The sequence below is a fragment of the Zalophus californianus genome, chromosome 3, assembly GCF_009762305.2.
Source record: "Zalophus californianus isolate mZalCal1 chromosome 3, mZalCal1.pri.v2, whole genome shotgun sequence".
Lineage (NCBI taxonomy): Eukaryota > Metazoa > Chordata > Mammalia > Carnivora > Otariidae > Zalophus > Zalophus californianus.
In genome coordinates, this window is record NC_045597.1 from 195,042,215 (window position 1) to 195,065,959 (window position 23,745).

General features: G+C 60.1%; 1 protein-coding gene across 5 annotated transcripts; it reads left to right on the top strand.

The window, feature by feature from the left end:
* Positions 1 to 54: 54 nt before the first annotated feature.
* D2HGDH (D-2-hydroxyglutarate dehydrogenase) lies at positions 55 to 22,504 on the top strand. Of its 5 annotated transcripts, none has more exons than XM_027590492.2 (10): positions 55 to 106; positions 992 to 1,359; positions 6,726 to 6,783; positions 7,458 to 7,597; positions 8,249 to 8,442; positions 8,966 to 9,134; positions 11,014 to 11,157; positions 14,384 to 14,526; positions 17,325 to 17,490; positions 21,450 to 22,504. In XM_027590492.2, the coding sequence occupies exons 2-10, from the start codon at positions 1,002 to 1,004 to the stop codon at positions 21,707 to 21,709; spliced, it is 1,632 nt and encodes a 543-aa protein (XP_027446293.1). In that variant the 5' UTR covers positions 55 to 106; positions 992 to 1,001; the 3' UTR covers positions 21,710 to 22,504. The 5 variants fall into 5 exon arrangements, with proteins under 5 accessions (XP_027446293.1, XP_027446296.1, XP_027446292.1 ...); XM_027590495.2 differs by lacking the exon at positions 55 to 106 and adding an exon at positions 204 to 495; XM_027590491.2 differs by lacking the exon at positions 55 to 106 and having other exon boundaries at positions 515 to 1,359.
* The last annotated feature ends 1,241 nt before the right edge of the window (positions 22,505 to 23,745 follow it).

A 23,745-nucleotide genomic window follows, 5' to 3' on the forward strand; every position in this document is an offset into this window, starting at 1 on the left:
GGGGGCGGGGCCTAGCGGGGGCGGGTCGGAGGGCGCCAGTGCGCAGGCGCGGTCGGGCCCGGGTCGGGCGTGCGGCGCTGGCGGCGGCGGCGGCGGGGGCGCGGACGTGAGTGCGCGCGCGCGGCCGCCGGGGGCGCGGGGCCGGGGGGCCGGGGGGCCGCGGGGCCGGGGGGCCGGGGGGCCGCGGGGCCGCGGGGCCGGGCGGCGGGGGCGTCGCGACCCACGGCCGTGCTCGAGTGGGAGCCCGCGGGGCTGCGTCCCCTCCCTGGCATGGGTGGCCCCGGGCCGCGGCCCTCGGCCCCGACGACCGCCTCCCCCGGCGGGGAGCCGCGCTCGCCTTCCCGGGGGCACAGGGCGGGCGCGAGCCCCGAGGGCAGCACTGTCCCAAGTTCCGGCTCGGGCGGCCCGAGCGCCGGGTGCCGGAGTAGCCCGCGGCGGGACGCCGCCCTGGCCCCTGGCCCTCGCCCGGGCGGCTGTGCGGGCCCGCTGGTGCAGGTGCGGGACCCGCCCGCAGCGCGGCCGGCGGCCGGGGAGGCTTCCCTTACCCACCCTTGTTTTTAATTTCTGCACTTTTTCAACTCGTGACAATGTGTGCATAAGACATAAAATTTACCATGTGAACCATTTTAAATTGCATAATTTAGTGGCATCCATCCTTTTCAGTGTCTTAGACCCTGGTTTTGTCCTGAAGCAGGAGGGGTTAAGAGGGAGCTGTTATTGCCAATGTTAGAATCGGACTCGAGCCCGCCCCCAGCCCGCGTGGGCAGCCCAGTGAATTCCCAGGAGGGGAACCCATGCCTGGGTCAGGCTCAAGGGCAGCTCGCCCAGGGCCTCTGTCCCCCATGTGCCCCAGCACGCCTCTCCTGGAGGCCGAAACCTCACTGCCTCACCCTGGAAGACACCTCTGTTCCTGGACCCGACCTGGACTTGGGCCGAGCTGGGCCTCCTCTGTAGTATTCCAGAGTTGCAGGTCCTGTCACTTGCTTTTTAGGGCAGGAGCGATGGTGCCCCATCTGGTGCCCAGGCAGCTGGTGCGGCTCTTCCGGTGGCAGGTGGCGTGCGCTCGGGGAGCCTCTGTGCAGCCCAGGACATGGGCAGCGGCATCCAGGATCCCCAGCCTGCTCAGCCCATGGGGGGCCATGGGCACCAGCCGCCTGGTCTGCAGAAGCAGCTCCTCCACATCCCCCTGTGCCCCCGAGGTGGTGCTGACCCAGGAGCGCTACCCTGTGACGCGGCTGCCATTCTCTGTGGTGTCTGAGGAAGACCTGGAAGCCTTTGAACGCATCATCCCTGGCAGGGTCGTCACTGACCCGGAGGTGCTGGAGGCTTCCAACGTGGACTGGCTGAGGACGGTCCGAGGTGAGTGAGGGTCTGTCCTCATGCTTCAGGGGGATGGGCGTGTGATGAGCTTTGGGTGGAGGAGCTTGGGGTAACTGGCACATACCGTTTCTTGTGCTGACAAAAAGCTGTATTGTGGTTTTAAAGTCTTCTGAGAACATTCATAGAGGTTTATTGGTGGGTGCATGACTTCTGCAAATCAAAAGACAAAAGAGCCCCCTGGCTGCCCTGAGGGATGCACATTGATGCCTGGTGCCGCTGTGACGGAGAACCACACCCTGTGCAGCAGAAGCTTACCCTCCCCCAGGCCCGGAGGCCAGAGGTCTGACATGAAGGTGTAGGCCGAGCTGTGCTCCCTCCAGAGGCTCAGGGAGGCTCCTTCCTGCCTCTTCCAGCTTGTGGGGGCTCCAGGCGCCCCTGGGCCTGTGACCACTTCACTCCCGTGTCTGGCTCTGTCTCCTCGTGGCCTCTCCCTGTGTGTCTGTGTCTCAGATCTCCCCCCTGCTTCTCTTTAAGGACACCTGGCCTCACCCTAAGTCCAGGACCTTCTCATCTCGGGATCCTTAGCTTGATTGCGTACGTAAAGACCCTTTATCCAAATAAGGGCATGTGCACAGGGTCTGAGGGATGGGATGTGGACCTACTTTGGGAGGCCCAGTCTGCCCATGGCAGCTCCTTCAGGCAAGATGTGGGGGTGCTGGTTTGGCTGCCCATGCCTCCCTCCTCCCAGCACACGCCTGTGCATCATCAGCTCTGGGATTCTCAGCCTTCCAGACCCAGCACACCCTCTCCCGTGAGAAAGAGCTTCTGACACTCTGTGTTCTCTCCTGGAACATTTTCGGAGATAACGTAAGCTGCCTATTCAGACAATTACAAAAACCGATTTGAAGTTCTTGCTAGAACATTACAGAGAGCTAGAAGACAGCCGGTTTACAACAAGGTTCCGTGTTGGACACGGAATGCCGGGGCACGCTGGGCAGCCAGGTCCGCAGGCAGCCTGGATCTGGCGCACGTGGGACTTGAAAGAGCAGTCAAGGGGGGTGTTGTGTGGCAGCGACTCAGCCACTGCAAGGGAAAACTCCGAGAGAGGGTCCAAACCAGCTTGCGGCCTGAAGTTCAGTGCGTCTGGAAATGGTGCGGAGTCTTGAGCATGTGGAGTTAGGGTGTGGCTCAGATAACGGAGACGCGCTGTACTCAACAGGGAAAGACCGGCCGGAGACCTTGGAAGTCCTCGGACTGTTCTTCTTTTTTTTAAAGATTGTATTTATTTGAGAGCGAGATAGAGACAGAGATAGTGGGAGAGAGCACGAGCAGGGAGGAGAGGGAGAAGCAGGCTTCCTGTCCATCCCAGGCAGATGTTAACCGATGGAGCCGCCCAGGCGCCCTCCTCGGGCTGTTCTTTATGGCCCAAGTACCCAGACTGGAAGGGCTTCTAGCCCCACCCTGCCTGCGAAGTCAGGGCCCCACGGGGTGGGGTGGGGTGGGGAATGTTGCCAGGCTGCCAGCCCACCACCACACAGGGCCTGCAGGCCCATGTGCGGTGCTCCTGGAGGCAGGAGAGGGTGCTGTCCACCCCGGGCTCAACGAAGCCGGGCCCCGGCCCTGGCTCGGCACTGCTGCCTGAGCGCCAAGCCCCACACACTGGGGATGGGGCACCCACCTCAGAGGTAAGAACACAGTGTGCTGGGTGCTCAAGGCTTAGGGCGTCTTCCTCCGGGGGCTTCCAGAGCAAGGGCATGCTGTGACTGGGATGTGGACTGTCTGTCCTCCCTCCCTGGACAGGGGTTGGCTGTGTGCTGGGGGCTCTTCCTGGAGGTCTGTGTGCCTGTGTGGATGACCCTCCACCCCCACCCCCACCCCCGGCCGCTGACACCTGAGCTCAAGAGGGCGGCACTGGGGCTTATTCCTGTCTGAATCCGCAGGACTTGATGCACAGCACCTGCCCAGTGGGTGTCTGCTGAAGTAGTTTGTTCAATTTTTGTCTAAATAACCCTTTTATGTGGCTTTCTTTTGGGAAGAAAGCATGTCTAAACTTAGATCATTTGACATTTTAATCTCAGAGTTCTACAGAAAACACAGCTAATAAAAGCTGATTAGGATTTTACAATTTTCTTAAAAATGGATTTTATTTGAAATGGAAACAGTAAGTGTCCTGTCCAAAAATTAGATCCCTTGCTCATGGGTGGACCCCATAAACTTCGGTGAGCACCTCATCGTGTGTCTGCACCTGGTGCAGGGCTGGGGTCGCAAACATGAAGATGGACAGGAGGCTCACGTGAGGGGCGGTGCCGTGAGCTGCACGCCAGGTGGGCATGAGTGCCCAGGAGAGGCCCCCGTCAGAGGCTGTTTCCTTGGAGTCTGGAGAAGCCACCTGGAGGGGTGTTCTGGGGCAGGTGGGACGTGTTTGCGGAGCCATAGGCCCAGGTACAGCTGGAGTGGGTGGACGAGGGGGAGGTCAGAGAGCGAGGGGGCCGGGTCGTCGAGACCTCAAGGGCTGTGTGAGTCCTGGTAGCTGATGCGGGGCTGCTAGGAGGCCAGGAGGAGAGAGGGGCCATGGCCTGAGGTGGCTGCCGTGTCGGGGAGAGGCTTTCACTCCGCAGTCGTGGAAGCTGGGAGCAGAGCATGAGTCTTCGAGGGTGGTCAGCTGAAATGGTATGGGGTTCTGTGTGTGCGGAAGGAAGAGTCCAAGACGTGCTCATGGGCAAATAGGGTGTCAGAGGAGTCAGGATGCAGGGACCCTTGGCCTGAGCAGTTGCAGAACTGGCCTTCCAGTCGCTGAGTAAAATGGCAGGAGGTGCCGCTCTGGGGGGAAGCCAGAAATCTGGGTCTGGACAAGTCCAGATGGACATGTGAGGGGGCCCGTTGCGCTGTGAAGCCAGCTAGCGCAGGGCAGGGTCCGAGGAGGCTGGTGACCGCTGTGGTGTGTGGGGGTGAGCGGGCACCAGCCAAGGGGACTGAGCAGGTGTGGCCAGGGCTCCGGGGAACCTGGTGCGTGTGTGAAGAAAGGCGGAGCCAGGGGTCGGCAGGGGTCGGCAGGTTGGGAGCAGCTGCTGCGCTGGGGACCGTGGGAGGCTGTCCGAAGTGCGGAAGGGACACATGTGCCACTGGAGCTGTTCATGGGAGTTTGGGAGGCAGACAGGATGCCTGTCTGGTGGATGCACTGTGCTGTCATGGGGGACAGAGAGCTGAGGCTGTTGGGACGGGGTCGAGAGGAGATTTTTTTTCCTTTTCGGGGCTGGTTTCCGACGAGCCTGCCATCGCAGCAGGTTAATGGTGGAATGATCTGGTAGAGAGGGAAGAGCAGGTAGCTTGGTGAGAAACGGGGGGGCGCCGTGAAGTCGCCCAGGAGGCGGGCGTAGAGGGACCTGGGCCCAGGGAGGGGCCGCAGTCTCGGGGGGGAAAGGCAGTGGGGGCCTGTGCGGAAGCAGGTGGGCGCTGCTGACGTGAGGCTGGGGGAGGCCGTGGGGGCTGCGGTCTGTGGGAGGGGGCAGACGTGTGAGAGACTGCTTTCTGTACCCCGGGAGGCAGGGCAGGGAGGGCCCAGGGACTGCTGCCCAGGGGCGGGAGGGAGCACGCTGGGGAGTCATTCCCGGAGCCTGGGGCGCGAGAGCCTCGGCCCAGGTTCCCAGGGAGCTGGGAGGGGAGAGGCAGGACCTGAGTTTGAGGTGAAAGTCTCACGTGTCAGGGTCAGCAGCGTCCTGCAGAGGTTCAGTTGGGGAAGATCTGAGGCTTGCCAGCCACTTGGTCTCTGCCGCAGTCTGTCGTCCGAAAGCAGCCACACCAAACAAATGGGCATCAAACTGTTTCCACGCGGCTCCACTTAAGACGTGGCCCGGGCTGGGCGTGGCGGGCACACGGGGTTTGCCAGCCCTGGTGTAGCTGGGTGCTCTGGTCACTGGGAGGAGGGCGGGGAGACCGCCAGCTGGGAGCCCTGGGGGTGTGCGTGCTGTGACAGGTGACAGGCCATGCCCCAGGAGGGTCCTCTCGTGCCCCAAGCCCAGTGGCACCCCGAGTGAGCGAAGGCCTCGGACGGCTGCTGGGAAGCCAAGAGGGCCGAGAAGCAGGTGATGGGCAGCATGCAGACGGTGCCGCTGAGACCAGTGAAAGGCGTCTGTCCCCCACCAGTCTGCTGAGCCTGCCTTTGTCGAGTGGAAGGACGCGAGCTGAGGGCCACAGAGACCCACGCTTTCGCCCCAGCTCGTCCCTGACCGGCGCCCTCCAGAGCTGTGACTCTGCTCCTTCTGCATTGAAGCCTTTCCCGCTTCTGTTTTCCCCTCTGTCCTTTGAGTCCGTCCCTAACCTCTGAGGCTCTGTGCACCTAAGAGAGGGGACTAGGGCATAGCTGAAAGTTTTGAACCTTGGGGGCAGTCTGCCCGAAGATTCCTTCCCTGCTTCCTCCCACACATTCCAGAGGAAACACAGTCATCATCCAGCCACACGTCCACGGCTGCCGCCCTTTGGCCCGTGTCCTGAGGTGGACAGTAGAACCCTAAGGCCTCCTGGAGGCTCGGTGTGCTGGGAGAGCCAGTTACTGAAAAATTGTTAGAATTTTGCATCAAGCCAGTTGTGAAACACAGCCCTTATTAAAAATTAAGTTATGTAAATATATGATTAAATTATATTTAAAGCAAGGATTATAAATACTTGTATTTATATATTATAAATATATTACATATTATATTTATAATTTATAATAAAAAAATGTAAGTTAAGAACTACAGCCAGATCTCAAAGCCTCATGAGAAGTCACTGATGCGGGGTAGGGGGGTGGTTCCTGTGCCTCCCGCCTTCCTGAAGCCTCCTCAGCTGCTTCTGCATTTGGAACAAAGTCAGAGGGGCAGAGAGAGCCTGCCTGTCTCCGGGAGGCGGTGGTCAGGAACACCGACAGGCTGGTATCCAGGGACTCCTGCTGGCCACCTCTGGGCATCCCGTACATCAAAACAGCTGAGAGCCGGCACCTGGCGCGTGAAACGAGCCGTGAGCGCACACCACTTTGATGAAACACAGGAGGGGAATGGGAAGCCCCTCCCCACGGCAGAAAGTCCAGTACTATACACAGGTGGAGGGATGGGTTCAGACAGGTCACTGGCTCGATGTCAGGTGTCTCCCCACAAGAGATGTGCAGTTATGGGGGAAACACAGTCACTCCCAGCAAGCGGCCAGGCAGGTGCCCCTGGCCGTGGACGCGGGCCTGGACATCCCAGCCGTGGCCTCCCCGCGCAGGGAGGCGGGGCCCGTTTTTGACACCTCGCCCTGGTCCTTGAGGTTCGCGGGCTTGTTGCTGACCGCGGTTGTGCGGGTGGCCTGCAGTGGAAGGAGGATCTTCTCTTTCCGGAGGGTAGACTGAGTGCTGCCCTCCGTGTGTAACGTGCTCCTTGGTGTTGCAGGTGGTAGCAAGGTGCTGCTGAGGCCCCGGACCTCCCAGGAGGTGGCTCACATCCTCAGGTGAGGAGCTGGCACCGCGGGGGCCCACGGGGCCACGGCGGGCGCCTGAGGAGGGCAAGCATCAGGGAGGGAGACAGGCCTTTTCTTGCAAACAGCATTCTTTCGTTGTTCTATGCCAGTAAACTCACATTGGAATTGGAAAACAGAAAACCATAAGGAAAACCCTGTGAAAGCAAGCCCTCTCTTCCCTCCAGAGGTGCCCCTGAGGGGTTTTGCTCCCTCCAGCTGCTCCTTCTCTGCCCGGAGTGGTTGAGTGCTGTCACATCGTGTCTGTGATGGGAGCACTTCTCTTCCTTCCCCTTCTGGCCATTTCCGTGCCCAGGTCCAGGTGCTCTTTGCTCTTCCAGGCCAGTTTCTGGCGGAGGTCTAACGGACACGTGGGGGGCTGCATTGCTTTTGGTGGACAGCAGGGGGCGCTGCTGGCTGGGCCTTGTGCAGGGAGAGGTGTGGGCTCTCGGGACCTTCGCGCCACGGATGCCACCCCTTCCGGGACCATGCAGCCTCATGGTAGACCCCGGTCTCCTCAGACTCACCGGCTGAGCATGGGGACCGAGGAGGCCCCCATGGAGGCCCCGGGCAGGAGGAAGGGGGACTCCGGGTTCGGTGGCGTCCCGCAGGGACGGTGGTGTGGGTGGAGGGACGGGACCCCGATGCCCGTCCTGTGCTTGTCCCAGGTACTGTCACGAGAGGAACCTGGCTGTGAACCCGCAGGGGGGAAACACGGGCATGGTGGGGGGCAGCGTGCCTGTCTTCGATGAGATCATCTTGTCCACCGCCCAGATGAACCAGGTCATCAGCTTCCACAGCGTGTCCGGTAAGCCTGCATGCGGCCAGGTGGGGGGGGCCCCGGGCCGGGGAGGAGAGGCCTGGCTCTGTCTGCCCTGGGGGTGCTCTCTGGTCGGTCCCTCAGGTGGCTCGTGCGCTGGGGCTGAGGTGAAAGGTGGTGGGCTTTTGCCACAGCCCTTCCGACTCTGACGTTTTCTGACCAGGACGGCCCTTGGAAATGGGGTGCAAAGGGTGGGGTACAGGGAAGTATCAGGCGCTTCCTGCTCAGTGGCCCCAGCAGTCTGTCCAGCAGGGCATTCGGGGTGGGGCATCCTCTGTGCTGGGGGCACCTGGGCACGGGAGCTCCATGCCAGCCGCACCCCAAAGTCACACGTCCCCGGTGGTGGGATCACCCCCGGGCGAGGGGCCACTGCCTTATAGTGATGCTCTTCTGCTCTCTTCCGCAAGAGCGTGTGCCTGAGGATTTTTTTCCTTTACTTTTGCCCTAGCAATTTTTCTTTTTCGTGGTAAACGATAAGGGTGACTTCTGGGGGACGGGTCTGGGGACACGCTCCCTTTCCTCGGTCCGGGTTCGGAGGGGGACCCCCGCCCCGGTGGCTGACCCCCGCAGGGGCCCCGCGATGAGTCTCCTGGCTCCTCCTGGGCCGAGAGCACCCACGGCAGCGCTTTGGCTCGGCAGGGACCCTGGTGTGCCAGGCGGGCTGCGTCCTGGAGGAGCTCAGCCGCTATGTGGAGGAGAGGGGCTTCGTCATGCCCCTGGACCTGGGGGCCAAGGGCAGCTGCCACATCGGGGGGAACGTGGCAACCAACGCTGGTGGCTTGCGGTTTCTGCGCTACGGCTCACTGCATGGGACTGTCCTGGGCCTGGAAGTGGTGAGCTGGGGGCGCTTTCCCGCTTTCCTCGGTGTCCCCGGTGCCTGTGTCTGAGTGGCCCAGCTCCCCAGCCTCTCCCCAGTGCTGAGTGTGCTCAGTGTGTGAGGTCTCCGCAGGGGCCCCGACCCGGCTTGGCTCTGTGGGGTCTGTGCCCCCTCGGGCACTCTCTCTGGGTCTCAGGGGCGGTTGGGGCGGTGCGGGGTGAGGTCGGGAAGCCTTGTGGATGAGGGGTCTACGGGGCGCGGCCGGTGCAGCGTGCATCTCTGCCACGGCCCTGCTCCGCCCTGCCTCCTCACCACCCTGCTTTGGGCCCTGAGCTCCCTGGGGGTGGGAGCATGAAAGTCCTTCTTTCAGCCCGATTGGGCGCCTCAGGCCTGGGGTCACCCTGGGGCCTCCGACTGGGGCAGGGTGGGGGCTCATGCCTGGCTCTGCTTCCTGAGGGCCCCCCTGGCGTGGGAGCGGGAGGAGAGGGGTGTCCACGAGGGCTCATGTGTAGGGCCTTGCTTCTCTCCTCCTTGGCTAGGTACTGGCCGACGGCACCATCCTGAATTGCCTGACCTCCCTGCGGAAGGACAACACGGGCTATGACCTGAAGCAGCTCTTCATCGGGTCGGAGGGCACACTGGGGGTCATCACGGCTGTGTCCATCCAGTGTCCGCCCAAGCCCACGGCGGTGAATGTGGCTTTCCTCGGTAGGCAGGCTGTCGGGGGCACCACTCGGCGCCCTGTCCGTCGGTGTGAGGGAGGCCGTTCCCGTCTCTCCTGGCTTCTCTCTGTTTCCGGAGGAATGGTGCTCCCTGAGTGAGGTCTGCAGGGGAGCCTCTCCCGTCTCGGGGCAGAATCACTTTGTTCTGGAGCAGAACTGGGGCTTTGCTCAGTCCTGCCACCCTGTCTGGTTCGTTGACTCTGAGGGAGATGGTGTCATTTCTGGTGTTTGTTCCCGAATCAGTCACAGCCATAGGAACACTGCCCGCCCTGTGCCCTGATGTCCCCTGGTGTCCCCTGATGTCCCCTGGTGTCCCCTGCCGTCCCTTGCCGTCCCTGTCAGTGCACACCGTGCATTCTGTGACATTCCATCGTGGGGCGCCCTCTTGACCCCACAGGGCTCCCCAGCTGCCCGTCGGGTCCTCTGCTTCCAGACTGTGAACGTGGCTTGTCCCCTCTGAGTCCACGTCCTGCCTCGTCTCCGCTCGGAGCCTAACCCTCTTCTGCTAGTTCAGAAGCTGTGGAGACATCCAGTCTTCTCGAGGTCACCGCGGGCGACTCAACTCCCCAGTCCTGTGTTCAGCGCTGTCAGCGGTGTCTGTGCCCACAGCAGGATGCAGGATCTTACGGTCTCTAATCTCTCCAGCTGTAATTACCGTTTTCTTACAAACGTGCCGTTTCCTCCGCTCGGCGTGCCTTCCTGCATTGGGACTGTGCTCCCTGTAAGCATGGTCTCGGTCTCACAGCTGGCCCATCCGAAATGCCTTCACTCCCCTTGCTCTGGAGACACTGTCACACAAGCCCGGCAGCTGAAGATCATCCCACATCCTGCCCTTGCGCGGAGGCTTGTGGGGAGGCCCGCCACCCTCCGCGGCCGCCGCTCCCCATGGTTCTGGTGCTTTGTTCTTTGGTCACTTTAAAGATTATCTCCTTATCTTTGGTCGTCTGTGGTTTGGGGTATATCGTCTGTGAGTGCACATTTTTACCCCGGATCTTTTGAGCCTCCTAAGCCTGTGTCTTGGTGTCTCATCGGTTCAAGTCTGCGCCGTCTTCCTCCCCCTTGAGGACTGTGATTGGACCCACGGCACCGCTTTGCAGTCTGTGCTCTTAATCTCTCTCCCACGGACTCCACCCTTTTACACTCGCGTCACGTTGTGGGTAGTTTCCCGTCTGTTTTCCGTTTGCCAGTGTTCCTGTCAGCTGCGGTCCCCAGGCAGCCGAGCCTGCCACGTCCAGCCCCACGTTCCAGCCGTGGAACCTCCACGTGTTCCTGGGTGTGCAGAGTAGGCATCTGCGCCTGGCCTTGCGCTCTGCAGACACACTCCCCTGACACCCACAGGGCTGGTCAGTGCGTCTCATCTCGGCCCGGAAGACCCTGCACATCCCACCCGCTCCCCAGGGCAGGGTCAGTCTCCTGGGCCCTTCCCATCTGCCCCCAGCCGCTGCACAGCTGGCTGCCCGGGCCTGGGACGCCTCAGAGACTCTCCTTGTTCCGTAAGTTGAGTGACTCACCCAGGGCTGCTGGAAACCCAGTGCTCACTGTGCTGAGAGAAACGTGGTGAAGCCGTTGGCCGGCATGGCCCCGTCTCTGGCCCTGTGTCTGCGCCACGGCCCCTTTGGTCCCCCCCCATTCCTGAGTGCCCTGGGTTCTCAGACGAACATTTCCTCCTCGATCGCCGCTACCCGTGATGTGCGTGCCACTGACCAGCCGGTGTCCCTGTGGAGTGCTCTGCTGCTTGGCGGGGCTGCCCTGCTCACCAGGACCCCCACCCGCCGGGGCCGCTTGGCACAGCTGCCCTCCAGGGGCCCCTGGGTGGTCTGGCCGGGGCTCTGGTGCCAGTGCCTGAGGTCCTGTTGTCTTTGCAGGTTGTCCAGGCTTTGCTGAGGTTTTGCAGACCTTCAGCAGCTGCAGGGGGCTGCTGGGTGAGATCCTGTCCGCGTACGAGTTCATGGACGCCGAGTGCATGCGGCTGGTCACACACCACCTGTGCCTCACCAGCCCGGTGCAAGGTACTGACCCCTTGTGGGCGGGCGGCACCCGCCGCTGCCCTCACGCCCAGCTCGTGGGGCCCGCTCCCAGGTTGGCAGTCCTGTCCGCAGAGCCGGGGGGTGGCAGGGAGCAACCTGCGCGGCTCCAGCGTCGCCATAACCAACGAGCCTGTGATTCTCTTGGCCGCATCATAAATGTGCCCCCAGAGCTCCAGGGTCTCTGGGAAACCACAGTGCGCTGATCAGAAATGCTTCTCTTCGGCCGAGAGGCGCCACCCCTCCGTGGAGGCTTGCAGCACGTCATTTGCGCATTACCAATAGAACACCGACTCAGTGTTTCACAAAGCAGTTTGGCGTCATGCGCCTGGAGGACAGAGCATTCCGCTGTGGGTCTTGGTATTTCCACTTCTGTGATCTTCCTACAGAAACGGTGGTGGTTTTAGCGCAGGCGGTCCCGGCAGACACCACAGGCTCGGGGCGTGCGCACCAGACGCTTGTTTCTCACGGCCCTGGAGGCTGGGAGTGTGAGATTGCAGGGCCAGCTCGGCCGGGTTCTGGTGCGGCTGGCCACGTCCTTGCTGTGTGCTCACGTGGCCTTTGTGTGTAGGGGGAGATTAGTGGTGCCTCTTCCTCCAAAGTGGGCAGCAGCCCTGTGGGTTCAGGGCCCCACCCTTATGGCCTAATGTAACCTTAATTACCGCCCTACAGTCACATTGGGGGTGGGTGAGGGCTTCACTGTGGGAATTTCAGGGGGAACACAACTTAGTCTCTAGCAGTCATAGATATGGAAAGATCTTTATGCTCTAAATTTTTATTGAAGTGCTGCTTTTAGTACAAGAAACCAGAAAACAATCTAAATATCCAGTAGTAAAGTAATAAGATATGATACAATCACTGGAAAGTTGAGGGGCCCATGGGTGGGTGGAGGGTCCCTGGGCAGATAGAGGGTCCCCTGCGTGGATAGCATCCCTGGGCAGATGGAGGGTCCCTGCGTGGACAGCATCCCTGGGGCAGACGGAGGGTCCCTGCGTGGACAGCATCCCTGGGTGGATGGAGGGACCCTGGGTGGATAGAGGGTCCCTGTGTAGACAGCATCCCTGGGTGGACAGAGAGTCCCTGCATGGATAGCATCCCTGGGCGGATGGAGGGACCCTGCGTGGACAGCATCCCTGGGTGGATGGAGGGTCCCTGCGTGGACAGCATCCCTGGGTGGATGGAGGGTCCTTGGGCGGATGGAGGGTCCCTGCGTGGACAGTATCCCTGGGCGGATGGAGGGTCCTTGGGCGGATGGAGGGTCCCTGCGTGGACAGCATCCCTGGGCGGATGGAGGGTCCCTGCGTGGACAGCATCCCTGGGTAGATGGAGGGACCCTGCGTGGACAGCATCCCTGGGCGGATGGAGGGACCCTGCGTGGACAGCATCCCTGGGCGGATGGAGGGACCCTGCGTGGACAGCATCCCTGGGCGGATGGAGGGTCCTTGGGCAGATGGAGGGTCCCTGCGTGGACAGTATCCCTGGGCGGATGGAGGGTCCTTGGGCGGATGGAGGGTCCCTGCGTGGACAGCATCCCTGGGCGGATGGAGGGACCGCCACCCAGTAGAGGCCACCCTACTGTCCCGGGCAGATCTCTTTGACTGTGGAAGCAGACAGGAAGGAGCGCTGTTGAAACATGCTCGGTTGCTATATTTTGCAAACTGGGAAATTTGTTTTTTTATTTTTACTTGTCTTTGTTTTCCAAATTCCCTTTTATAAGCATGTTTTACTTTTATAATTGGAAAAGGAGCCAATAGAAATTAAAACCCTCTCAGTGTTTTCTAGGACATAAGATAAATTAAAGAGCAGAATTTGCATTTCAGCATGGAAAAATGCTGGTATCTGGAAAACACTTGTTCTCTTTATAGTAGAACAGGCTTGTAGTATTTTTCTGGTAGGGTAGTATTTTTAATGTAGTGCTAAAAGGAAGAACTGTGCATTTGGTGAGTTTTCATTGATTGATTTCAGTAAGTTAAAAATAAATTCACAGTAGCCTTGAAAAAGAGGCTTAACATTTTTTTATAGTTCTTAAAGCATTTTTTTTTTAATTTTAAAAGAGAGATATGTTGGCTAAAATCATGCCTTTTTTACATGTTGCACTATGCATTGTGGGCATCACAGGCCGTCATGGGCACGGGGGCCTCTTCCTTAGCCCGTGGCCTCCCCACCACCGTGGTTTGCTGAGGGGGCTCCTCACCCACAGCCCTATGCAGGTGCCCATGGCGTTGCTCAGGGTGGTTCGTATGTTTCTGGGGAGTGTGGTTTCTCTCCCAGTGGAAGACCTATTTTTTTTTTTTTTTTTTTTTTTTTTTAAGCTTATTTTTTTTTTTTAATTTTTTATTGTTATGTTAATCACCATATATTACATCATTAGTTTTTGGTGCAGTGTTCCATGATTCATTGTTTGTTCATAACACCCAGTGCTCCATGCAGAACGTGCCCTCCTCAATACCCATCACCAGGCTAACCCATCCCCCTACCCCCCTCCCATTTTTAAGCTTATTTTTTAGTAATCTCTACACCCAGTGTGGGGGTTGAAGTCACAACCCTGAGGTCAGAAGTCACACACTCCTCCCACTGAGCCAGCCAGGTGCCCCATGAAGAACCTATTTTTATTTTTATTTATTTTTATTTTTTTATTTTTTTAAAGATCAGGGCAGTTGCTTTTTTTTTTTTTTTTAAGATTTTATTTATTTGACAGAGCGAGAGCGGGAACACAGCAGGGGGAGCGGGAGAGGGAGAAGCAGGCTTCCCGCGGAGCAGGGAGCCCGACGCGGGGCTCGATCCCAGGACCCTGGGACCGTGACCTGAACCGCAGGCAGACGCTTAATGCCTGAGCCACCCAGGCGCCCCAACCCATTTTTATTTTTTTATATTTATTTGAGAGAGGGAGCGAGCGCACGCTAGAGTGTGGGGAGGAGCGAAAGGAGAGAAACAAGCAGACTCCCTGCTGAGCGCGGAGCCCGACGCGGGGCTCGATCCCCCGACCCTGAGATCACGACCTGAGCTGAAGCCAGGAGTCGGACGTGTAACCGACTGAGCCCCCCAGGTGCCCCATGAAGGACCTATTTTTAAGCCATTGCAGATAAAGCCTGGACCCAGTCTTCCTGCTCTGTGGGCTGCACGAGGGCCGTCAGAGATGCTCAGCCAGGCCGGCCCAGACCCCTCCTAGCTCTGTCCGACAGCCTCTGTTCACCCATTCTGTGCCTTCCAGAAAGTCCATTCTATGTCCTCATCGAGACCTCAGGCTCCAGAGCGGAGCACGATGCTGAGAAGCTGAGTGACTTCCTGGAGCAGGTGCTGAGCTCCGGCCTGGTGACGGACGGGACTGTGGCCACGGACCAGATGAAACTCAAGGTGTGTGGGTGCTGCTGGTGCCTCCTTGCGTCCCTCGCACTCCGCTGGTCCAGGACGTCTGCGCAGGGCCCTGTGTCCAGCTCGGAGCACGTGGTGTCTGAACGTGAGCAGGTGTCCTGCTGGGACATGTACTTTGGGTCTCGTCATTATCAGCGGTATTTTTATTTTATTAATTTGATTTGATTTAATTTAATTTAATTTTTTATTTACTTTTTAAAAAACATTTATTTGAGGGCGCCTGGGTGGCTCAGTTGGTTGGGTGTCTGCCTTCGGCTCAGGTCATGATCCTGGAGTCCCGAGATCAAGTCCCGCATCGGGCTCCCTACTCAGCAGGGAGTCTGCTTCTCCCTCTGACCCTCCTCTCTGTCATGTGTGCTCTCTCTCTCTCAAATAAATAAATAAAATCTTAAAAAAAAAAAGGTTTATTTATTTGAGAGACAGTGTGTGAGCGTGAGTTGGAGGGAGGAGCAGAGGGAGAGAGAACGTCAGACCCCGCCAAGCGTGCAGTGTGATGCAGGATTCCATTTCACAACCCTGAGACCCTGACCTGAGCCGAAACCAATAATTGGACACTTAACTGACTGAGCCACCCAGTGGGAGCGTCCGTCACCATCCTGGGGGGCCTGGGGCGCCGGGAGCCTCCGTCACCATCCTGGGGGGGACCCAGGGCACTGGGAGGCACTGTCCCATATTTGTGCACCGTGGTCCCTGGGGCTGTGGTGTGAGAGTGGCCAGCTTGGGCAGGGTCAAGGGAGGACGTGCGTCTGGGCCAGGGCCGTATGTGAGTCTGGGCGCCCCTGGGTGTGAGTGGGGAGCCGGGTCTCAGGCTGGCTCTTACGATGGACCTGTTGGGTTTCCTGGTATGCCTTGTTATTAAACCTTCTTTTTCAAGGTTGTTTTGTGAGTTTAGTAAATACTAAGTCAGGAGTTCCAACACTGTTGAGGTGTGTCCGACCCCACCTGCAGACGAAGGGCCTCGTGCTGCAGCCTCGTCCTGTTGGGGAGTGAGGACCTGTCTCCCCGCCCCGCCCCCACCGCTCCATTGCCCCCACTGGGTGATCTCACCGCTGGAGGGAGGACCGGGCAGGGCGTCTGGCTGTGTCCTCCGGGGTGTCCTGTGTGTCTACCGCAGTGTCGTGCAGGCCGTGCCAGCCGGAAGAACGTGGGCAAGTCCTTCACTCCTAGCACAGGCTCGGTGCTATTCTCTGCTGCCAAAGACGCGCAACTGTGTCTCCACATTTGTCTCTGTTTCTTCCTAAATGCGCTGTGTGTCAGCAATGGGAGTGAGGAGCAACCTTGGGGGCAGTAAGGAGAGGCTCCCCGCTGCGCGCTGGCCCGTGCCCAGTCCCATCTCCACCAGAAGGGAAGCTGGTGCTCCAGGCTTGTGGTGGGGGCTGGCAGGCGGTGCTGCTCAAGGCTCGTCAGCCACAGCGAGTCCCAAGAGCCCGCTGCCCGGGGTGGGCAGTGGCATGGGGCTGCCACGTGCACCCACGCTGGTCCCTGCTCGGTCTGGACCGGTGACTCCACAGCAGCGTTCTCCAGCGGCCCCGGGACACCGGAGGAGGTGGGCCGGCTTCCGTTGCAGATGGCGTTGCCCTGGTGGGCAGGACGTGGCGTGGTTGTAGCCAGGGGACATTCCTGAAGGGACCTTTGAGCAAAGATAGGGAAGCAGGCACAAGCCTCAAGGATACCTTTGCAGGAGCATAGGTGTCCCCAGGGGCTTGTGCCTGCCTGGTTCCAGAACATCCAGAGATGGTGGGATGAGCAGGGAGGGTGGGTGGCAGGCAAGGGGCAAGTCTGTGGCCGTGGTAGCATGTGGTGGATGTGAATGGACGGGGAGGAGCCCGTGGGCGGTAGGACGGCCCTGCAGTGCTCCAGCTTGGGTCCAGCAGCGTGGCAAGCTGTGCAGGGTCATTGCTGGTCTGGGTGTGTGAGGAAGGTGGCGGGCGGGAGCCACTGAAGGTTGGGTGCAGAGAGTCGGGGAGAGGGCACAGAGGGACCTCGCAGTGACCCCGAAAGCCAATGAGAATCGGGGAAACCAGACGCTGGCAGGTGTCCGTGGCAGTAAGGGGTTCTTCTTGCTGCTCTTTTGGGGGCGGTCCTGGCTCTGTGCTCGTGTGCAAAAGCAGGAGGAGCCAGTGCTTCCCGCGCTGGAATTTTGCCGCGACAGTTCCTGACTCGGGGGACATGTGGAGGGCAGAGGACAAGGGTCAGCCCCACAGCGGAGTGATGGCGCATTCGGCTCTGTTTCCTCTGCTCCGTGACCCGGACTTCAAGTGTCCACCGTGACGGGTCAGCCAGCCGAGCCAGTAAGCCACGGGTGGCTTTGTCTGGAAGGGCAGTGATGTGATGAGCCCCCCGGCCCCCAGGCCCCCTCAGCGCCCCTGCGCCACCCTCTGCTCCAGCTGTCAGCACCCCGCCCGCCCACAGCCTACGTGTGTCTTGGGCAGCCCAGGGCCCCATGGCCCTGTGCCCTCTGCAGTGTCTTCTCTGCCCGACTGCCATCGCTCAGGTTCCCTCACGGAGTGGTGGCCCCAACCATCACTCAGGGTGTCCTCCGTCCTCTTGAAGAGGGGCCGTCAGTGTGTCCTGGGGTGAGCCGTGGCCGCTTTCTGGGGCCTTATCCAGTACAGACTCTTGGATCAGAGCCCCATGTTTGTCACAACCCAGAACATTTCAGTCACCTGGAGGGTTCCATTGTGACCTTCCTGGTCACGCCAGGCCACCAGCGTTCTAACTGCCGTCGGCACAGACGCCCTCACAGTGCTCCCTTTGACTTTGTTTTCTGTCTGTCCTAGGCGCTGTGGGCCCTGAGGGAGAGGATCTCGGAGGCGCTGAGCCAGGATGGCTATGTGTACAAATATGATCTGTCCCTGCCCGCCGAGGGGCTCTATGACCTCGTGCCCGAGCTGCGCGCCCGCCTTGGCTCGCGGGCCAAGCACGTGGTGGGCTATGGCCACTTGGGTGAGCCGTTCTGGAGTCGGGCGGCGATGGGGGGTCCTGGTTGTCGGGAGAGCCCTAATCGTCTTCATGGTTCTGTGGGTATTTTGGAAAGAACCTCTGACTGGCCGCCGCGGTGCCCCTCCCTCGGCCTGGCCTACGGTGTCACCGACGAGCTCCCTCCCCCCCCCACCACGAGCTGCAAGCGTTTTATTTTTATTTTTTATTTTCAAGATCTTATTTGCGAGAGAGAGCGAGCGCACGAGCAGGGGGAGTGGCAGGCAGAGAGAGAGGGAGAAGCAGGGGGTGCAGGGTGGTGGAGGACTGGCATCGTCCGAGGGCCGGGCGTGGGGAGAGGAGGCCGCAGGCCAGCCTTCCTCCTCGTGGGGCACTGAGTGCAGCCTCTGCCACCGGCGGAGCCCGGGCACCCACTGGGCACATCAGGAGCGGGTACTGTGTGAGTCGGGAGCTTCTCTGGCGTCTGGCGGGGCGACTGGGCTGGTTTCCCTGGGGCCAGCGAGGCCGTTCCCACCGAGCCCCTTGTGCAGGTGGGGCTGTGGTCCGGGGGTCGCCTGGCTCGGCCACAGCCCTCTGCGTTGTTTGGTCCGCGTGCCTGTGTTCTGTGCAGGGTCTTCCCCGGCCTCATCCTGGGCCATAGCGTGTCCCTTCCCCGGGTCTGTGTGGACGCCATCATCACCCCACAGCGGCGTGACCGTGATCTCGCCCTTGGGCCCCGAGGGGTCTGACTGGTTGGCGTTACCGCCTCCTTGGCCGTCTGGCGGGAGCTGCGGTGAAGATTCGAGGCTGGAGGCTTTGTGCACTGGGCGGCCAGCACGGGCACCCGGTCACTCTGGTCCAGGAGCCCAGGTGTCCTCATGCCTGTGCACTCAGCCAGAGGGCGCGTGGGGGAGCCAGTGTCCAGCGTTTTGTGCTGCTTGCTGGGCTTCTGGGCTCCTGGCCCCAGTGCTACTGGCTCCCGCCCTTTGGTTTCTGTCCCATCTGCTGCTCTGACCTCGGCCCCAGGCTCTGGGGAGCGGCCGGGGTGGACGGTGCGGCCAGCCTGCCTGAGCGGAGAGCCTCCGCGGTGGGCGCTGTCGCGGTGTCTGTGCTGAGACCACACTCAGTTCCACGTGTTTTCTGACTCCCAGTCTCGTTTCTTTGACCCATCAGTTAGGCAGAAATGTGAATTCCCAAACTTACAGGAGTTTTCTAGCTGTTTTTTTTTTTTTTTAAGATTTTATTTATTTATTCATGAGAGATAGAGGCAGAGGCAGAGGGAGAGGCAGGCTCCAAAGGAGCAGGGAGCCCGATGCGGGACTCGATCTCAGGACCCTGGGATCATGACCTGAGTCGAAGGCAGACGCCCAACCATCTGAGCCACCCAGGCGCCCCTTTCTAGCTGTTTTTAAAAAACTACTGATTTGTTGTTCACTGCATCATCGCCAGAGAGCCTGGTCTTGGTCACACTGGTGTGTTCTCCTCGGTCGGCTTTCCTGGCGGTTCGTGAGTCCTTGTGGAAAACGTGCTCTGTGCCGTCTGGGAGGCCAGTGTGGGACCCACCGGATCAACTGCCTGCGTGCGTGGTCTGTGCTGTGTGTCCCGCGGACGCCGGCCATGGAGCGGGGGTCAACAGTCTGCACGATGGCGACAGGCCGCGTCCTTCTGTGGCTCCATCAGCCTCGAGGATGGGAGTTCGCACCTGTCATTTCATTCCGGGGTAAACGGGCTCTCAGCACGACAGACTCTTCTGACTGCTGGATTCGCTCTGGCCTCGGACCAGTCACATGGGCTCCTTGAATTTAGTCTTTTTCTGACATGTTGTTTTTCTTCCCGTTACTTTCCACCGTTTTCCATCCTATGGCTTAGACGTGTCTTTTATAGACGACACGGGGATGGTCTCTCTGTCATGCAGTTTGTCGTTTGTTGTCTTTATTTTTATTTTTTAAAAAAATATTTATTTGAGAGAGACAGAGCATGAGCAGGGGGAGTGTCAGAGGGAGAAGCAGGCTTCCCGCTGAGCAGGGAGCCCGATGTGGGGCTCCATCCCAGGACCCTGGATCATGACCTGAGCCAAAGGCAGACGCTTCACCAGCTGAGCAACCCAGGCGCCCCTCCTGGGGCGTATTTTAGTTCTGTTTTCCGCCCCGGGTAGCAGTGCCGGTGTTACGTGGCTGTGTTGGTGGAGGCTCAGCCATGCCTGCATCCCTCTCTGGTGTCGCGGCCTCTGTCTGAGTCTCAGCCTCGTTTCCTGTCGTGCGAGACAGGAGGTGACGGAGCCTCATGGATTTCATTTGCCTGGTCTTTGACTCGAACACTCCACGGTGCTGACTTGCCGTGTTGCTGTCCGCAGGGATCTGGTTTTTCTTCTCTTCCGTGTCGCTGGTTTGTCTGGGTGAGTGTTTGTTTGCGTGTCCGCCCGGGCGCCGTGGGGCGGTGGCAGTAGAGATGGCTCTGCCTGTCCCCCTCCCCCGACCCCTGCGGCTCCCCATCCGCTTTCCCTGCTGCCCAGCTCTGACTGCACCTTGCGTTCAGATTTCTCTTCTTGTCATTTATCTCTGCCTTGAGTAACACGTGTCAAAACCTGTTTGTTGACTTTGACCTTTAAGTGATCGATATTTTCCATTTCTAGGAAGTTGGTTGAGATATTTGTTTATTTGATCAGTGTCTTCTCTTCTTTATTTCTTCTTTCTGTAAATATATGAAGCGTTTGTGCTCTGTTTCTGGAAATTGCAGGATCTGAAGACTTTGTGGGTCAGGTTTGCTGGCTCTTGCTCATCGTGGCTGCTTTTCTTGTGTGTGTGGAGTTTTTGGCGTGGGCTCGTGTATCTCAGGGCTTTGTCTGTGGGGACTACTTGAGGCCTGGGTCGGAGGTGATTTGCTTGTGCAGGGGGTGCAAGTGGGGGTGGGGACTGGGGTCCTGCCTGCTGGAACCTCTCCCATCTTCATGTTCCAGCTCAGGGTCCGTGGGACCGCCCAGGTAGCGGGAATTCTAGCCGGAACCTGTGCAGGCTGGCTGATGGGTGGGCAGGGCCCTCCGTGGGGGTTTGGAGCCTCTGCCCTCAGGTAGCAGCGGTTCGCTCTGGTGGGAGGGGGCTCCCTCTTGTGTTCCCTACATCTGACAGGCCCGGAGGGAGGTGGCACATGAGAAGCTCTAGGTCACCGGGTCAGAGGCCCTAGGCCTGCCCACTGTGTTGCCCTGGGGTTTGCTGTTTGCTCCAGCCTCTAGGAGCCCCTCCTGTTGGCTAACGAGGCTCTCTGCCCCTCACGGTGGGCAGCAACTCTCCCTGGGCCCAACCCCCCATCTGCTCGGCCCTTCCCACCTTCCTGACCTCTGAGTCTGGGAGTGGGGGCCTCCTGTCTGCGTATCTGCACCTGCCCCTGCACTGAATGTTCACCTCCCGGGAGAGGGCCTCACTACAGGCCGGTCTGCCGGGGCCCACGGAGTCCTGCCTCCCACCTCTGCTGGCCAGACGGCAGCCAGCTATCATGGCCCCGGCCCTGGATCTCCTGCCCGCCTTGCCTTGGCTTCATCCTGTGTCTCGTCATTGCTTTGGGGCCCCCGAGAGAGGTGCACATGGGCGGTGAGCCAGGCCGTCCACAGAGCCAGAGGCAGGGCGTGTCTGGATGTCTCAGCGAGGCCAGAGAGCATGGGGCCAGGGCTTTGCGGTGGGCATTGGCGGGGCATGTGGAGCTGTTGGCAGAGGCTGCTGTGGGCACTGTTGGGAGGTGTGGGTCTGGTGATAGCCATGGGTGTGGTCTGGGCCCAGGGCTCTCGCTGGCTGGGCGGGCGGGCAGTCGGTCACTGTGAGCCGGGGGCCTCAGAGGGGCCGTGCAGGTAGAGGGGAGGACTTGGAGTGGTCACCAACGGGCCGCTTCGGTCACTGCATGCCGGGGACCAGTGGAACGAGGCGTGAGGGCAGGGCAGGCCTGGGGCCTGTCGGGGAGGGGGTCTCCGCCTAACTCAGGGACCCCTGTCCCTGCAGGGGATGGTAACCTGCACCTGAATGTGACGTCAGAGGCCTTCAGCCCGTTGCTGCTGGATGCCCTGGAACCCTACGTGTACGAGTGGACAGCCAGGCAGCGGGGCAGCGTCAGCGCCGAGCACGGCCTGGGCTTCAGGAAGAGGGGCGTCCTCAGCTACAGCAAGCCGCCCGAGGCCCTGAGGCTGATGCAGCAGCTCAAGGCCCTCCTGGACCCCCAGGGCATCCTGAACCCCTACAAGACACTGCCCGCCCAGGCCTGACGGGGCCTGCAGGGTCAGCAGGAGACGCAGGAGGGGCCTTGGCCTGACTCTGGTTTTGCCTGTGGTGGTGGGCCTGCAGGGTTGGGGTGAGCTCGGGGGTCCGTGCCGTGGGGCAGCCGCAGGTGGGGTGGTCCAGCCACCGGTTGGAGGGGCCCAGTCAGCCCCCAGGCGGGATTCTTTCTGGCTTCTGCTCTCTCAGCCTCTGCGCGGGCACCGTCTACCCCTCTGCCCGCTGGGAGAGGGCCTCCTGCTGACGTCCTGGGGGGGCCGGGTGGGCAGGGAGACCAGGCCACATTCCGCTCTGCGGTGGGCTGCAGCTGTGGGAGGAGGCATGCGTGGTCCCATCACTGGATCCCCCACGCAGTATGCATCCCCGGCAGAGGCGATAAGCTCCGTGGGACAGTGAGGGGCCCGTCCCGGAACTCTGACCGACGGCCTGGGTCACTGGCGGCTTTGGGCCAGAGTGACAGGGAGGGTCTCCACCCTGGAAGGCATGGTTCCCCCATTTTCTAGAAGGCCCATCCATTGGCAAGCCAGTTGTCAGAGTTAGTCACTAATGGCTCACCCTGGTGGTTTGCAGTGATGTGTCTGCACTCCACTTCAGCATCCAACATCCGTGAGGCCAGGATGTGCCCGGGCGTGAGTGCACAGCGGGGCAGGCTTGGCACACACACTGCACCCTAACCTGCTCCCCGCTGTTGCCCAGGCCTGGGACCGCTCCTGGGGCTGTGGGGAAGGTCTGGACACGTGTTTTCTTTCTGGCTGTAATGAACTTCCAGTAAAATGGGAATTAATCACGACGCTCTCCTTGCTTCTGTTACTAGAAAAATCTCGTGAAGCCTGTGGTGAGGTGCCTGCAGGTGCCTGTTCCCTGAGCACTGGAACACTGGGGGCCGACACAGTGACTCCAGGCCTCACGCCTTTGCTCCCATCCCCGCCCCCGACTGACTTAAAACCCCATGGGCTTGGCCTCCCCAGGGTTTCCTGGAGCTGTGGGAGGCGGTTCGTGGTGGCGGTGTGCGCTGGGGGTGTTGAGGCTGCAAGGCAGCTGTCAGCGAGTCGGAGGACTCAGCAGGTTTACTGTGGAGAATGAAACATGCATGATGTATTAAAAGGCGGAAGATTTTAGGTGTCTTCTGCGAGAGTAGGGGGAACTTTAAGGAGGTCCAGTGACTGGGGGTCCCAGGGAGGAGGTGGCAGGAGGAACCTCCATTTCCCTGGAGGATGAGCTGGTTCCCCAAATGTCAGAATGTGAAGTGGCCCACTCGTGGGGTGTGCGCTGCAGAATCCACCTGCACACACACACGTTCACACACAGTACACGTGGCCCGTGCACAGATGTAGCACAGACGTATGGTACACACATGTACACGTGGCCCGTGCACAGATGTAGCACACAGGTAGGGCACACACGTGTGTACACGCAGTCCATACACAGATGTAGTGCACATGTATGGTACACGCACACATACACTATGCTGTTAGGACAGCGCCCTAGACCCACGGAGTGCTGGCCACCTGCCTTCATGCATGTGGCGAACAGGCTCTCCAGCGGCCGTGGGCTACCGTGAATCCTGGTGGGCGTCGGTCTGAGTGCAGTGAATTCCGTACCATCCTGCCTCTCACGGCCACGTGGCCACAGCAGACATTAAGTGAAAAGAGCAGGAAGCCGGGCTGTCCAGAATGTTGACAACGCAAAGCCTGTCTCCAGCCACGAACCCGGCTCCCTCTGGGACCAGCTCTGCAGCAGGTGGGGCTTCTGCTGAGGATAATCCCCGAACGTGCCTGAGGAGTTGAGGGGTGCTATTGTATCTGGATTAGGAAGAATTTATGATCTTTGCCTTAAGCCTCTAAGCTGCTGCAACACAAGAAGAGGTTGTACTATAGAGGGGCCAGTGCCCCTCACCGCTCCTGGCCGGTGCCTGCCAGGCCCCCAGTTGGAGGGGCCCAGGGCGTAGCGAGGAAGAAGCCCCGGCCAGGGGCCTGAGCTGCTGGATGAGGGAGGGAGGGAGCGGGCCTGGTGGTCTTAGCCCAGG